This window comes from Tuber melanosporum (genome assembly GCF_000151645.1).
Source record: "Tuber melanosporum whole genome shotgun sequence assembly, scaffold_94, strain Mel28".
NCBI lineage: Eukaryota > Fungi > Ascomycota > Pezizomycetes > Pezizales > Tuberaceae > Tuber > Tuber melanosporum.
Window position 1 is genome coordinate 260,421 of NW_003299144.1, and position 14,734 is coordinate 275,154.

Sequence of the window (14,734 nt, forward strand, 5' to 3'; positions counted from 1 at the left end):
CGGACGGACAGACCGCGGCAACGTATACAGTGTTATTCTATCACCTTCAATTCTGTAGTAATGTAGTCACAGGACGCAACTGAGATTGATATATATGATGACGCGCGGGCCCTGTAAGGGAGCTGGAAGGGGGTGTTGGAGACCAGAGATTCCAATTCCAAGTGGGGTTACCCTACTTAGGGTGGTTCCTAGGTATCAGGTTCAGGTATTCCTAACAGAGTTCATGTGGGGGAACCGTATTGTTGCCGTCCACTTGTCTGTTGTAAGTATTTATCAAAGAAAATTTTTGATGTCTACCCAATGTGCTACCTCCATCGTTCCTTGACACTAACAAATGAAGTATATCCACAGCAGGGGACGTACATAAATAATTAAAAGTTTCAGCCAAAGAAAAGTTAACATAAATCGCTACTCTCTTCTTAAAACTAAAAATATTAGAAGTAAAACATTGATAACCGGGGGCCCTGGGAGGTTCCCCTTGAAACAAAGGAATGTCTTGCAAGCAAACAAAAGAAATATTTCTATTCCTAATGAGTGAAAATAAAGTTATAAACACCAAATTACTTCCCCTGCAATTATGCTGTACTATAGATAAATTTTGTAAAAGAGCGTAAGCAGTTGAACTAGTTCGTTCAGCCATATTTAATTCATGGTATCCATATCTTCCGGAGTTCGGGAAAGTCTCCTTTGGTCCTAGTGAGCCTTGGCATCCACTTTGGCCCTGATTTTGACAGGGCAGTCAGCGTGATATGCCGGGTGAGTCCCGCCACAAGCTACGCACTTGGACAGTGTAACAGGACAACAGTCTGCGACTATCTTCCTGTCCCCTTTCTTGGAGCAGGTAGGCGACGCACATTTGTGCTCCTTAAGTCTGTGTTCACCGGCACAGATTGGACAGGTGTACCTTCGTGTTTTACAGCCTTCTTCTGGATGGCCTAGAGGTAGCATTTCTTGCATTGTTTGGTCGGATTGGAGTGTCACATGACAGCGGAGGTCTTGTGACGTCCATGGACCAGTACGGTAGGGGTTATTCTCTCGACGTCTTCTGTTGGTAGGGATACGACCACAGATGTATAACGTTTCGTTTGTCTGATTTTAGCATACTTTTATAGGAATCTTGCTGAGCTTATGTTCACTTGTTGGCCGACAAACAGCGATTCTTTCATCATGGTGTATAGTGTATCGTCCTCATTGAAAGTAGCTTCGAGGGATATACCATGGATTACCACCTGGGTGTCTGTTGGTGCTCTTCGAAACTCTTTGCAATCTTTTGCATTCTCAGGGAGGGCAGGTGTAAGGGCTGCCATCATCGGTGCAAGGTAGTTAACATATTCAGTCGCCTCTGTGCTGGGTGGGGTTGTCAGAGAGACTGTTCTGTTTGTTGCGTTTATTTGGATTTGTAAGTTGGTGGGCGCAGAGCATCCACACTTCTGTAGTTCCTTAGTGATTGCAATGCTGATTCTCGGTTCCAACTTGGATGAGTCAGCCAGGGGTGCTGGTGTGACTCGAGTGGCGTAGATACGCCTCTTAGTTATCGTAATGTTTTTCAGGGCTGAGGTGGTGGTAATGTTGATCTTGGTGGTTTGAGTCTTTTCCGCGTCTTCGGTTACTCTGACCTCTTTCTGTTGCTTCTGCCCAGGATTCTGGGGCGGTGTGAGTCCTTAGGTAGCTGATCTTTTCCTACCCTTGGTTGGTGTCTTTAGTGGTTGTGCCTCCTTCGGGGCTGTTGCCACTTCCATGTACGAGCGTGTCGGTTGTCTCAGTGCGCTGGGGGCTTGTGTCTGGGTCTTTGCCGCCGCTGCAGCCACATTGGTGGATAAGTCTTTGGCGTTGTTTGAAAGAGTTTTCACAGTTGTCGCAAGGTCTGAGACTGTGTTATTAAGCTCAGCGATCTGCTGTTGCAAGCCTCCAATAATTGCCAGAACTTCCAGCTGGATGGTGACGTTCATGAGTTCTCCATCCGAAATTTCGGATTCTTCGGGGTTAATTATTTTTGCTCTGAGGGCAGATTCGTCCGGCAGAGACATCTTGGGTACCACGCTTCTGATACCTTGAACGAATTCAATGTACCATGGGCTAAAGTTTCTAGGTGTAGGGGAGTCCCTAGTGTCATCCTCCATCTGGGAAGCCATTTCAGGGGGGAATGTTGGTCGCTAACCGGGGGCAAAGGCAATTTGCCACCGGAACCGGTGATGATTTTATGGTGTTGAGGTTGGTTAAGATCTCGATTATGATTGGCCTATTTCTTTGCGCAGGTAAATAGGAGGGAGGGAGCTTGGGCTAAGGACCGGTATGAGTACTCGAGTATCATACTAGACTTGTGCGACCAAAGGCAAACAGCCTACCCAATCGGCAGCGCCCGGGGGCGCAAATACTTGCGCTCCGGGAGTGAAGAGGGAGCAAAGTAAGAGTACGGTATTCGAGTACCGGTATTATGGTATCATATCTGTGTCTCCGCGCCAAGAGCCGGCACTATTCCCGGAATGGCTACTGAAGGTGCCAGAAAGGACAAATGGGTGCACACTCTTGGCTCGGAGACACGAGGACCGTTATTTGAATTAGGGGATACGGCAAATCTTGGGGCTACTGATGGCACTCGCACGATACTCGAGTACCTGTACTCGTGCATGTACTCGTACGGCGTAGCTATGATAGGATGAGGGGCCGGGTTTTGTTTAAGTTGGTGGGCACAGCATCATCAGGCGCTAACTTGGTACTTTCAAATAGGATTTTTCTTCTCGTTCTGTCTCAGAGTCGCAGTGGGGTGCCGCGTCCTACTCGAGTACCGTACTGTACATGTAGCTCTGAGTTGCCAGGACTAGGCCTTCCAGGGCTCAGATCTTGGCGCGATTTTAAATTTCACCTCGGCGGCTCCTCGTTTCAATATGAAAGTGTCTCGCAGTTCTCGCCACATAGTGCGGTGTCCCTCCGAAAGCTATGTTCTTTCGGGTGCGTCCGGGGAGGGAAGTGTCCTATTCCCCGTGCGTGGCGCATGTGGCGCGCTGTGCTCGTGCTATGGGAGTGGCCCTGGTATCATCGGGAATTGTTACTCGTACGCTAAACCTACTCGTAGTTCCCGAGGGCCCCTGTTTTAAACCGTTTATGAAGACATTAAAGTTTCGTGTCAGACCAACCCATAGGGAGCCGAGCAGGAGATGGCAGCGAGCAGTTTGAATGAACCAGTGTCTTTCGTTCAAGTCAAATGTGATATGTCCTGCGGGGGAGGTGGTGGTGCTCGCTGCCCCGCTCGTGCGCCTCTGCCAAGAATACCGCCGGCGCATGGTACCGAATTCTGGTAAGAAACTCGAGGTTTGTTCTCTCACGAAAGTTCGGTAGACTACCCGGCGGTATTCTTGGCAAGGAAGCGCGAGTACCGGTACTGTGCTCGACACTTTATTAGGGGCCGGGGGAACTGGAGCACTTGTAATTGGACCAAGTGCTATGTTGTTGCAGTTGTTTCCTGTGGTAAGGGTTTTGCTGTGCTTTTCGCCCGTTTCCAGAGTGAGGAATCCCCAACTACATAGCGCATGGTCCAATGATTTAGGCTTCTACGGGTGGTCTCCCGGTATTCCTCGGAGGAAAACCCACTCGGGTGAGCGGTACCTGCGTACACGTTATGAGTAATCGCTCTTCCAAGATCAGCAAACCTCCAATTAATCGTTCAATCAACCAACCAAATTTAAGTTTAAAGATAGCTGGGTTTCGCGGATGTAACGGTAACTTATGATACCGACACAAGCAACATCTGGGGAGTGACAAATGATCTAAGTATGGTGCCCAGGAGCCGTGGAGGGGAAGTGTGTAAAACCCCTCCTACTTCGATTCCCTAATTAGCAGAAGGCAGCCGACTACCCGAGCAGACTGCTTCGAAGTTTAGAACCACGATGGATTCAATATTTGCGCGCAAGCCACTCTGTGGCTGGAATGTAACACACTCCCCTATTTCCAGCACTTGGTGTGGCGTGTCCCTATCGATAGGGTCCTACCGGTAGCCCTGTCAGCAGTTGTGGTCCTGGGTGACACAAAGCCAGGGGTATTGGAGAGTCAGGGGTGGATGTTCTGAGGCTCTGATTGTTGCGCTGTTCACCCAATATATACCGTAAAATCTGAATAATTGGCTGGTGTGCTATGTACTTGAGTGCGGTAGTCCAAAATTCCCCCTTCCGAGACGGGAAAAATTCTTGACCTTAGACTTCTGAGAGAGAGGAAAGCTCAATGACAGAGTACTCGTACACCGTCCTATCGTTCAAGTTTTTACGGCAGGACATCCGTTAAGAAACTCGGTACCACCCAATGCTTCCTGGCCACTCGAGAGTAATCGGTGTATCAAAACTGTTTGACCCTTGGTTCAAAAAAAAAAAAAAAATGTGGCATCCGTGAAGAGGTACGATGGATTCACCTCTGGAAAGCGTAAGCACGATGCTGCAGTGGTTAGTGAGGTGAGCAAGATGGTTGGTGAACCCAAGGGGAACAAAAGGGACCAAACTCCAAGTCGGACTGGTTCCAAACACGAAACCAGTTCCGACTTACACACACGTTGTGGTCAACCAATCGCCCAGGGTACTGGGATCCCGAACTCGAAAGGTCAAACCCTCCCTTTTGACAGGACCAATTGCTGCCCACCAGACCCGAGCAATTGGCAGAAAACAAACAAATCCGAGTATCACACACATATATAGGGGTGGGGCGGGACAACTCAGAATGTGGAAATGTAGACTGTGTACCGAAGTGAGATAGCATCATTACACTCGATGTTTATTAATTTTTTACGCTTAGTCATAGAATGTCACTCTGTTTTTTTAATCGTCATCGATAACCGACCTCAAAGCGGAAATGGGGGTTAGACTACGGTAGCTCCCAGCAGCCCCAGTATTCGGGAGCGTAGGGACCCACAGAGCACTGTTTAGTAATCGAAACTAGAGTATGATCCAAGATGTCCAACCGCCTTCCAATTCCGCCATGTTGTGCAGTACATCAGGACCCAGGCACTCTCAATCGTGACCTGGTATGTCCTCACGACTGCAATCACGCGCCTTCGCCGCCAAGAACGCCTTTCTACAGGCAATACGGTAGGTTTTCACCATGCTCTAGCAGCAGCGGTTGCCATCCCATCAATTACCTTCCATCCGACGGCTTCTGTAACCTCTCGGGAACCTTGACGTGCATTAGATGCACCCACACTACACCTGCAAGCTCTCGAGAACCGCCAAAACTAAACTACGGTAGGCGGGCGTAAAAACGAACGGCTTTCTCCCGAGGCAGCTAATGTTGAGTGGCTTGACATCACTGGCCAATTCGAAGTATCATATCCGGACAACTTCGCACGGATCGCGGCAATGTCTACTCGACGCCAAGGCGTCCGGATACTCTATGAATTGGCAGGTGAGTCGGGCAGCAAAGGAGTGAATAGATCCTATTCAGGCACTCCCTTACTTTAGCGCTTACATCCCTTACCGCAAAGACAAATTTCTCACGTCAATATCAGAGAGAAACTAGAAACCCCACAGCGGTCGGTATCTTTCTTTTCGCTCGAGTTTTGGAATAGGCGGGGGTGATTCACCGTTTGATAAAATAAACGGAATGCCCTCTCGGGTAGCGACCAGGGCCTAATCTGCCCTATGCAACCAGGATACCACTCCCACCACATTTCCCTAAGCACCCTAAGCATGATAGCAACCATCCCACAATGTACCCTGTCCGGCAAATACAATTTTTCAGAAATTAATTATACTATGATAAAGCTTTACTGTGTCCCTGGGGGCATATCCAAAGGACATTGTCTGAAAAGATTTAATTCTGTTGTTGATAGGCATAGTTCTTGAAGTATGAGGAAGGGTATGAGAAGTCTGCTTAGAATTAAACATTATTCCTTCCAGCAAGATGTAACATAGCTATTGTTTGGGTATCGGCCAAGGTCCAGAGAGGCTACTGGTACTTGCAACTCCAGTATTGTCCCCCAGAGGCCACCTCTTCTCTCGGGGTTGGATTCTAGGATGCTCAGGCAAATTTTGTCGGGGGGTGGTATTCTGGTCAGGAGGGCAGATTAGTCCCTGGTCACTATGATACCCAAGAGGGCATTCTGAGAGTTTTCTGTAAAATAAACATATAAGAATTCATGTTCTGCTTTCATAAGTAATCACTCGACCAATGTCTTCTGCCCCACCACGAAAATTGCATCCCGCAACTGACCTTGATGGCCCTGGTCTCTCTCCCAGTGCTAGCTACCAATTCTGTCCGAACTTCAGCACTTCTAAAGTTTTCCGTTGGAGACCTTGTTAGATGGATTGAATATTTGGGTCGGTTTCCAAGCGAGACTAGATGGCGGCCATCATCGAGCGGGTCAGCCCCAGGGTGCGGCTGATGGCCCGCGTGAGGATTTCATTACAAAGGGGTTGTCATCCCAATTACTCGAGTACACTTGGGAGGCAACACTTTGAGCAGGTACTGCGATCGCAGCTGTGGCAGGAAGAGACCTGGCTGGAGGCGCCGGAAATACCCCCTTGTTGGTATAGTACTGTACTGGAGATACTATGTCGGTGATACAAAAGGAGAGTTTATGCTTAGTCATCTGGATACGGCTGCTGGCTTGGCACCTTCATCCCTTACCTCCCTTGTCTATCGTTCGATTGGCAACCTGTTTCCTCGCTTTCTTCATACTTACTCTGACACTTACTCTGACACCTCTAGCTATCCCGATGTTTACCTGTTTTCGGACGACAAGAGTGAAACTATCACCTCGGCGACACGAAGTGCGACTGCAGAGGCAGACGTGCCGTTCCGCAGACCCCAGGTGTTCCCTTGATCGAGGGGAGGTATGATCCCTCCTTACTTTAAGCATAGCTGACCATAGTGCCGGTATTTACCTGATATGCGGGGGAAGAAGGGATTGCAAGGGATGGAAGCACAACACTCCAGTTTTCTGGTCGAAGCCTTTCCGATCTCTACATATGTGAAGTTACGACTTGGGGATCCGGGTTTGGGAACACGGTATGGGTGGGACGGCGGTTTTTTCTGCTCTTCTGGATGACTGCCCATTTTCCATTATTTGTGCTTTATCTGTTCTCCTCCCGTAGTTGCACGTGCGTATGTATTATAGCTTCATATCCCGTCACTCGCAGTTCCGCCGCGGAAAAACGAAAATTGTAGAGGTAGTAAGATCATGGGTTGAGGTGGGGATAAGGGTTTAATGGGGTTTAATGCTCCGGTATCTTAAAAGGACTCTAGGGATGGGAGTTGCGGTCGTATTTGCTCTTCTCAGTTCCTGCAAGGGAAGCGCGAGCGAACATATGGTGCTAGACACCTGAGGCCGGCCCTCTTGTTCCCTCATTTTACCCAGTAATAACGCAAGAATCAGTGCCTTGGCATGAATTTGTATGCATCACATGTTCCCCCGCCACAAAATGCACCCCTTAGTATTCTCAACCGGTGCTCACTCAATAAAAGATTGCGGAGTCAATAGAACTGAAGAGGAGCTGATTCTGAGTAGTTTTGTGGAGTTTGTGATTTTCGCTCTGGAGAGGGCCGATTTCAGGCGCCTGGCACCATCCAATCCCATCCCCGCAGAGGCGGGCAACACCGATGAGAGCTGAGAATTTGAAAAAAAGTAAACACAATCTTGCAATGAGAATCAAGGGACACCGCGTCTATTTCGCGAAAGCCGCCGCGTGAGACCATAACTTATTGCTTAGTGGCTGTCTTATAATCCAAACAACCAGGCGAGTGTGAGGTTGGGAGGAATAGGAAGGGTCCAGGCTATTTTTATTCATTCAATTTAAGGATCTTGACTCCCTGGAGTTACCCGTAGAAGACTTGTCGGTGGTCAATGTCGGGGTTCCGTCTCGTGGGAAAAAATTGTATGGTGCCGGTATTTTTAGCGGTGTGTTGAAAGGAGGAGGCTGAGAGGGCAAGCCGAGGTTACGCGATGAGGTTTGGTTTGATTCGGTTTGCGCTACGTGGTGGTGCTGCTGGGATGATAGTGATGGCCCACTTCATGCAGTGGGGTATCATCTTGGGGGCAGAGTGCTTCCGTGCTGTCCTGTTTTGCAAAAGAAGAAAAGAAAAAGTCTGTAAAAGTATTCGACGTGCCTGCGGGGTTTTAACTTACCGTACAGTACTTGTACAGTGTGATGCATTGCTGTGCTCATGCTTTACGAATGTATTTATGTACGAGTATGTATGTAGGTGCTCTTGGCTTATGAGTGTGCTTGAAAGAGGGATGCAAGTGGTGGCTGAGCAGCAACAGCAAGAGCCGGGGCAAAACTGATCACTAGTTCCTTGGTAACTGTCTGTGTACTGTACTAGTACTGTACTCGAAAATTATTGTGTTCATACTCTAAAGTGGGGAAAATGAGGGGTGTGGTGAGAATGAGCGCACAGAATTATCAGTAGTGAAGCGGAGGAGGAAAGTGAAAGGAAGGGAGGGAAAAAGGGAAATAATGTCGATACCCGTGCGCTTACTAACTTACAGTAGTTGCAAAGTTGCTGGGCGGTGGCCCTTTAATAATAGTAGTAGCTGATTGTGCCATATTGCTCTTTGTTACCGAATCTCCCGGGCTGAAGTTCACTCCTACTCGAGTACCGGTAGCCGTAGACTGGACGGGGGGCCCATAAAATGGATTTCTTGAGGACTGGTTCCAGTGTTTGCACCTTGCACCCCTCTTATCTTCACTTTCCCACTTTTCCTAGGATTGACGAGGGGACTTTGTTGCGTCGAACCTGGGCCATAACGGGTCATATTTGATACCAGCCTGCAGCGTCAAGATTGGGAAAGTACAGGTAAATTATAGGACAGCCCCAACGGCGTTCGGTTGCTCGGTTTATCAATGCAAGCCAACTTATTTTTTTCTTCTGCGATAACTCCACCTGCTTACAAGTAGAAGGAAGCCTGTGGGATAGCGAGGGAGGGAGTACCATAGAGCACTAATGACATGTCCATTACAAACGAGAGGCGTAATAATTTCAAGGATACCGGTATCTGCTCCAGTGCGTTAATTTGTCGGAGTATAGAGTGTAGGGTTAGGGGTCTTATACCTTGTTCCGACCGTGTCGCTTGTGGTGGGTTGTTACCGGTTGACGGCGGCGGGGGGCTCATGTTTTCATGTTCATGGGCAGCGGAAACCTTTTTTCTTTTCTTTTCTCCGCCAGTCCTTCTCTTGTTTGTCCCTTCCTTTATGTCTTCCCCAAAACGCTTAAGCCAGTGGCTTTTTGAATCTTGACCAACTGAAAAAAGACGGAGGCCAGGCGAAAATGGGTTAAGGCAGGGATGTTAGAGGCAGAAAAGGCAGTTTAGAGGGCTGGGGTTACCAATTAGGGTTAGCGGAATCCAATTTGAGTTGGCGTCTCCTGCGGTGATGGTCTCAAGTCGCAACCAGAGGCACACCGCTTGCTGCTGGGAGTCTCCTGCTGTTGCCCATTCATTCTGCTTCTGTCAGTTGCTTCTGTCAGTGTTTCCTGGCCACCACGCTTTTTTCGCCCCCTCCCCTCCTTCAGTGGTTGTTGCTGCTTTCTCGCCCGCCTGTTGGTCAGTCGGGAAGACTCGAGTGACTGAGCCTGTCTACCTTTCGAGCCAGTGTTCAAACGGAAAAAAGAGCTAGAGAAAGAGATAGAGGCTTAGTGTTGTGTGAGCCGTTAGTGAGAGTGAGGGAGGTTGAGAACGAGTGAGAGGGTGAGGGAAAAACCAATACAGTGCAAGACGGAGAAGTCCTGGATAGGCAGGATACGGTATTTCTGTTACAGCAGAAGACAGGACTACAGTACGGGTAGTGCAAGGGTCTTGTGGTGAAAGACCGAGAAAAGAGACCAAAGAAGTACAGTACCAACCCACCCTGCACTCGCCGCATTCACTACACTCCCCACCTCTCGCCATCCTCCTTTTCTCCCAGAGTTCATATCCAACTGCAATAGCATCCAGCACTCCCAACGGCTGGGCCCTTCATTACCATCTTTCCTCTTCCTTTCCATCAAAATTATCGGCCCCCCTTTCCTCTTTTTTTCCTCCGACATTAGGGTTGTTATTTTGCTTCCCGTTCCGTTCGTTCGTTAGGATCCTTTAACCCGTGTTTCTCTCCCTGCTTAGGGCATTGCGATACTACATTCTAAGGCGCTCCGCTCTTTCTATACCCCCAACGCCGATACCGTACGTGAGAGATACGCACAGGTTTCCATATACTGTGCGTAAAGATTATCAAATCGATACCTTACTGCTCCTTCACAATTTTTTTATTCGGATCGTTATTCCGGACCTCCGGTCACAGAACATCGACATATAAATTGTTCTCATGGAGCCGCCAACAGCACCTCATGTAAACCTCCCACCCCGAAGGCATCGTTCCCAGCAACAGATCCGTGGTATGGACATATCGACATCAGCATCATCAGGGTCGATGTCACAACCTTCCCATACACGTACTCATCGTGAGAATCGTCTTGCCCCCTATTCTACTATTGGGCAGTTTTCCCTTGCCCCTACTACTCAGACTACTGTGGTTACTACAACTACAACAACTACTACGTCCTTTCCACAACTTCTCATGAGGCCTCCTAGAAATCTAAACGAGTTGGACCCCAAGGAGTTTCCCCTAGCTGCTGTACCAACACCATCGAACCTCAAGAGATTTTGTTTCGATCTGAATGGGAAACCCACCCACTTTCGGGAGACGGATGACCCGGAGCAGTCTTTGAGAGAGGTGAGGAGTGAGATTCCAGCCCAGATTTCGGGTCTTCGGGGCTAACCGTTTGCTAATGGAAATATGTGGATATAGTTGGACATGCTTGTACATGATCTCGATCGGAGCAACGGCCTCATTAGAAAAGTTGTTCGAGGAGAGGAACGCGTGCAGGTCCAGAACCCTTTAACGAGTCCGCCTGCATCAGCCACCCTGCCTACGGCCTCCCATTCTTCATCGAGTCGGAAACGTCCCGCCTCCCCGGTATCGATCTCGGAGGCAGCCGAACGCGTATCCTTGTTACAGAAAGGTAATAAACGCCGACAAACAGGAAGACCGAGGTCAGGTATACCCTCTAGTAAGGCCAATACACCTTCACCCAGAAAGTGTCTTCGTTCAAGTCGTAACACTACTCCAGCCACGCCTGTGGAAATCAATCCTCCTACTACTCACGCTCCTAGGCCTGTCCGTCCTGTTCACCAGCAATTAAGCCAGCTGCAAAATTCTCAATTATTCACCACCGTTAATCTCACACCGAATCAAAATCATCAACAAGAGACCCCACTGACTTTGTCCCCACAGTTGGGGGTAAAACCGTTGGATTTGGAAGCAGAAGACTTGGAGATGGGCTCAACGCCTACCCCACAAGAGGATCTCGAGTTGGATGATGCTGAATCGGATTCAACCATAATACCTACAACCCTGTCACCTGATACCCAACATGCGGCGAACGATAACGTTGCTGTCGGGTCTGCTCAGCCACTGAGTCTTCCAAGTCCAAGTCTAAGTCCTGTGACTGCCGCCTTGACTCATGGAGGTTATTTCTCGGCGATGGATACTGATGAAATCGACTCACCACTTGAGCTGCCGCCCAGCGAGGAGGATGTAACTGACGAGTCAAACCAATTGATGCTGAGTCCGCAAAGACATATCATGCAACCACAGACCCCTCGAGAACAATATACTCCTGGGTTGATGGAAATTCCAAAAATGCTGGATTCCTTTGATGCTATGCCTTCTGCCGTCAAAACTTACGTTATGTATCAGCTTCTCCGCCGATGTTCCAAGAGCACACTTCAAACGGTTGCAGAAGTGGTCAACCCTGCTCTCAAGTGCGACTTCCTTACCCTTCTGCCCCCAGAACTTTCCTTAAACATTATCAAGTATCTAGACATCAGGAGTCTTTGCAATGCTGCTCAAGTATCAAAACGTTGGAGGATCATTATCGATTCTGACGAGTGGACATGGAAGAAACTTTTTGACAACGATGGGTATGTGCTGGGAGACGGTGAATTGGATAGGGCCATACGAGAGGGTTGGGGTTTCCAGGATCCACAAGGTGATGATGACTGCGAGAGAGATGTCAACGCCGGGACCAGATCCAATTGTTGTGCCCCCCCGACTCTTACGACCCCGCCACCGCATGGAAGGCAAAAGAAGAAGTTCAACACCAGAGCGAATTCCAAGAAGCAGCAGAAGAAGCGCGAAGCCGTTGAAACGCTTGGTAAGGAGGAGTTTAACGAGGTTATATTGGAGATTTACTCCAACTCTGTCGGCCCTGTTGCGGCTGCTAACGCTGCGGAAAAAGCTGGCTCCAAGGCTTTGGTGGGGTTACAGTCGCTGAGGAATCTACACCTGTTTAAGTCTATCTATCGAAGACACCACATCATCCGCCGTAGTTGGATACGACCGCAGGTGAAGCCGAGGCATATATCCTTCCGTGGCCATCAGAGACACGTGGTTACTTGTCTGCAGTTTGACACAGATAAAATATTGACGGGCTCTGATGATACCAACATCAACGTGTACGATACCAATACGGGAGCGCTGCGAAACAAGTTGGTGGGGCATGAAGGTGGGGTTTGGGCTTTGCAGTACGAAGGTAATACCTTGGTATCTGGCTCAACAGATAGAACTGTCCGAATTTGGAACATCGCCGCTGGTGAATGCACCCAGATTTTCCATGGACATACTTCGACCGTCCGATGTCTGCAGATTCTCATGCCAACTAAGATTGGCGTTAAGCCAGATGGTAAAGATTTGATCATGCCGAAAGTACCGTTGATAATTACAGGATCTCGGGACTCAACGCTGCGAGTATGGAAACTTCCTATGCGTGGCGATAAGCCCTATCTACCGGGAGCCAGTCGGGATGCGAACGATAACGATCTTTTCCTGAACCCTAACAACAATCCGTACTTCATTCGCACCCTCTCAGGCCATCAGCATTCTGTTCGTGCGATTTCAGCACATGGGGATACGCTTGTGAGTGGCAGTTACGATTATTCTGTCAAGGTCTGGAAAATCTCCACCGGAGAGACTCTGCATACACTGCGGGGTCATGTTCAGAAAGTCTATAGCGTGGTGTTGGACCATAAACGAAACCGCTGTATTAGTGGAAGTATGGATAACTTGGTCAAGGTCTGGTCATTAGAAACTGGATCTGTGATTTACACTCTTGAAGGCCACACCCAACTAGTTGGCCTGCTTGACTTGAGTCATGATAGACTTGTCTCAGCTGCCGCAGACTCAACATTAAGGATTTGGGATCCAGAGACTGGGAACTGCAAGCACACACTCTCAGCGCATACTGGAGCGATCACCTGTTTCCAGCATGATGGGCACAAGGTTATTTCTGGTTCGGATAGGACACTCAAAATGTGGAACGTTCAAACTGGCGAGTTCATTCGTGATTTGCTGACTGACTTGAGTGGTGTATGGCAAGTCAAATTTAATGAAAGGATTTGTGTGGCTGCCGTCCAGCGTGACCAGGTCACTTACATTGAGGTAATTTACTTAGTTTTTTTGTTTTTCTTCAGTGTCTAATTATTTTTTTAGGTGCTCGACTTTGGTGCTGCACGGGACGGTATCCCCGACGACAAGCGCGGCCGTAGAATTGTCGTTGACAGGAGCGGTCGGGAGATACCCGATGGAAACGACACTATGGATGAAGGTAAGACATATATTCATTATATTGGAGATGGGGATAGGTACCTAACTTTATTGCTAGCTGGCGACGATTTTGATTGATTTGCAAGAGTTTCACATCGGTCGTCGTACCTTTTCCTTTTTTCTCTCTCTTTCTCCTATCTCTATTATCAAACGCTTAAATGCAGAGCTGCATAGTGGCTGAGTATGTCGAGGCGTGAATAAGGTTGATAAAAAGCGCCTATCTTGGTTGAGCTTGGGCTACAAAAAAAGCAGGGGTTTAACTGCCGAAGTAGAAGAGCATTGCGGGAATTATTTTTAACAATCCTCCCCTGATTTGGCCCCGTATTAAACAAGTCCCTTTGTATTTCGTTACATTTCGATTGACTTGGTATTTCCTATACCTTTCACGAGCATTGCTATGGCTTTTCCTTGATTCTTTTTCTCTTCTGTTTTTTTTTTTTGGGGGGGGCGATCCGGTAGCTTAGGGCCGTTGATGAATTCCTTTTGTTTTCCCGCCTTTATTATTTCTTCTCTCGTACCTTCTCTACCACGTTTCTTCGGTCTTGCATTTGGTTTTTGCATTTTTTTTTGCACATATACGTCTCGTTCTTGCTCCAAAAAAGGGTTGTAATTTTTGCGCTTCTTTGCTTTTGGGTTAATTTTCTTGCTGGTTCAGACATTTCTTCTTTTGACTTTGAGGCTATAGGGAGATAATGAGTATGAGCTGGGAAAGGATGTATAACTTGTTTGTGTCTGTCTGGCGCACAAGTTTGGAGTTATCTTCTCGCACTCATCTTACACAGTGGGTTGGTTTTTGATACCTGAGAATGGTATTCTCCAATGCACGAGAAACATACATGGGTTGGTGTTCTCTTTTCTTGCCTCTTTTTGTCTATTAGCTTCTGGTTTGGATGGTGGGGTTTCTGGGAGATCAAAATTGTATGTACATGAGTCGGGAAAATGCTTTTTCATTTCCTTTTCCATTTTTTCCTCCCATTATGCTTTCGCTTTTGGGACTTTTCTCTGATCTGCGAGAATTTCGGGTGGTATCCCCTCATTTTTTACTCGATGACCTTTGCTGTTTCAGCTTCTTTGCGTTGGGGGTTGTGGTGGGTGGGACAGGACGGTGGCGGTTGGGA

The 14,734-nt window shown here is 48.2% G+C and overlaps 1 protein-coding gene; it reads left to right on the forward strand.

The window, feature by feature from the left end:
• The first annotated feature begins 9,201 nt into the window (after positions 1-9,201).
• GSTUM_00012035001 (uncharacterized protein) lies at positions 9,202-14,578 on the forward strand. XM_002842299.2 has 4 exons: positions 9,202-10,685; positions 10,761-13,451; positions 13,503-13,617; positions 13,675-14,578. Exons 1-4 carry the CDS (start codon positions 10,278-10,280, stop codon positions 13,692-13,694), a joined length of 3,234 nt encoding a protein of 1,077 aa, XP_002842345.1. The 5' UTR covers positions 9,202-10,277; the 3' UTR covers positions 13,695-14,578.
• The last annotated feature ends 156 nt before the right edge of the window (positions 14,579-14,734 follow it).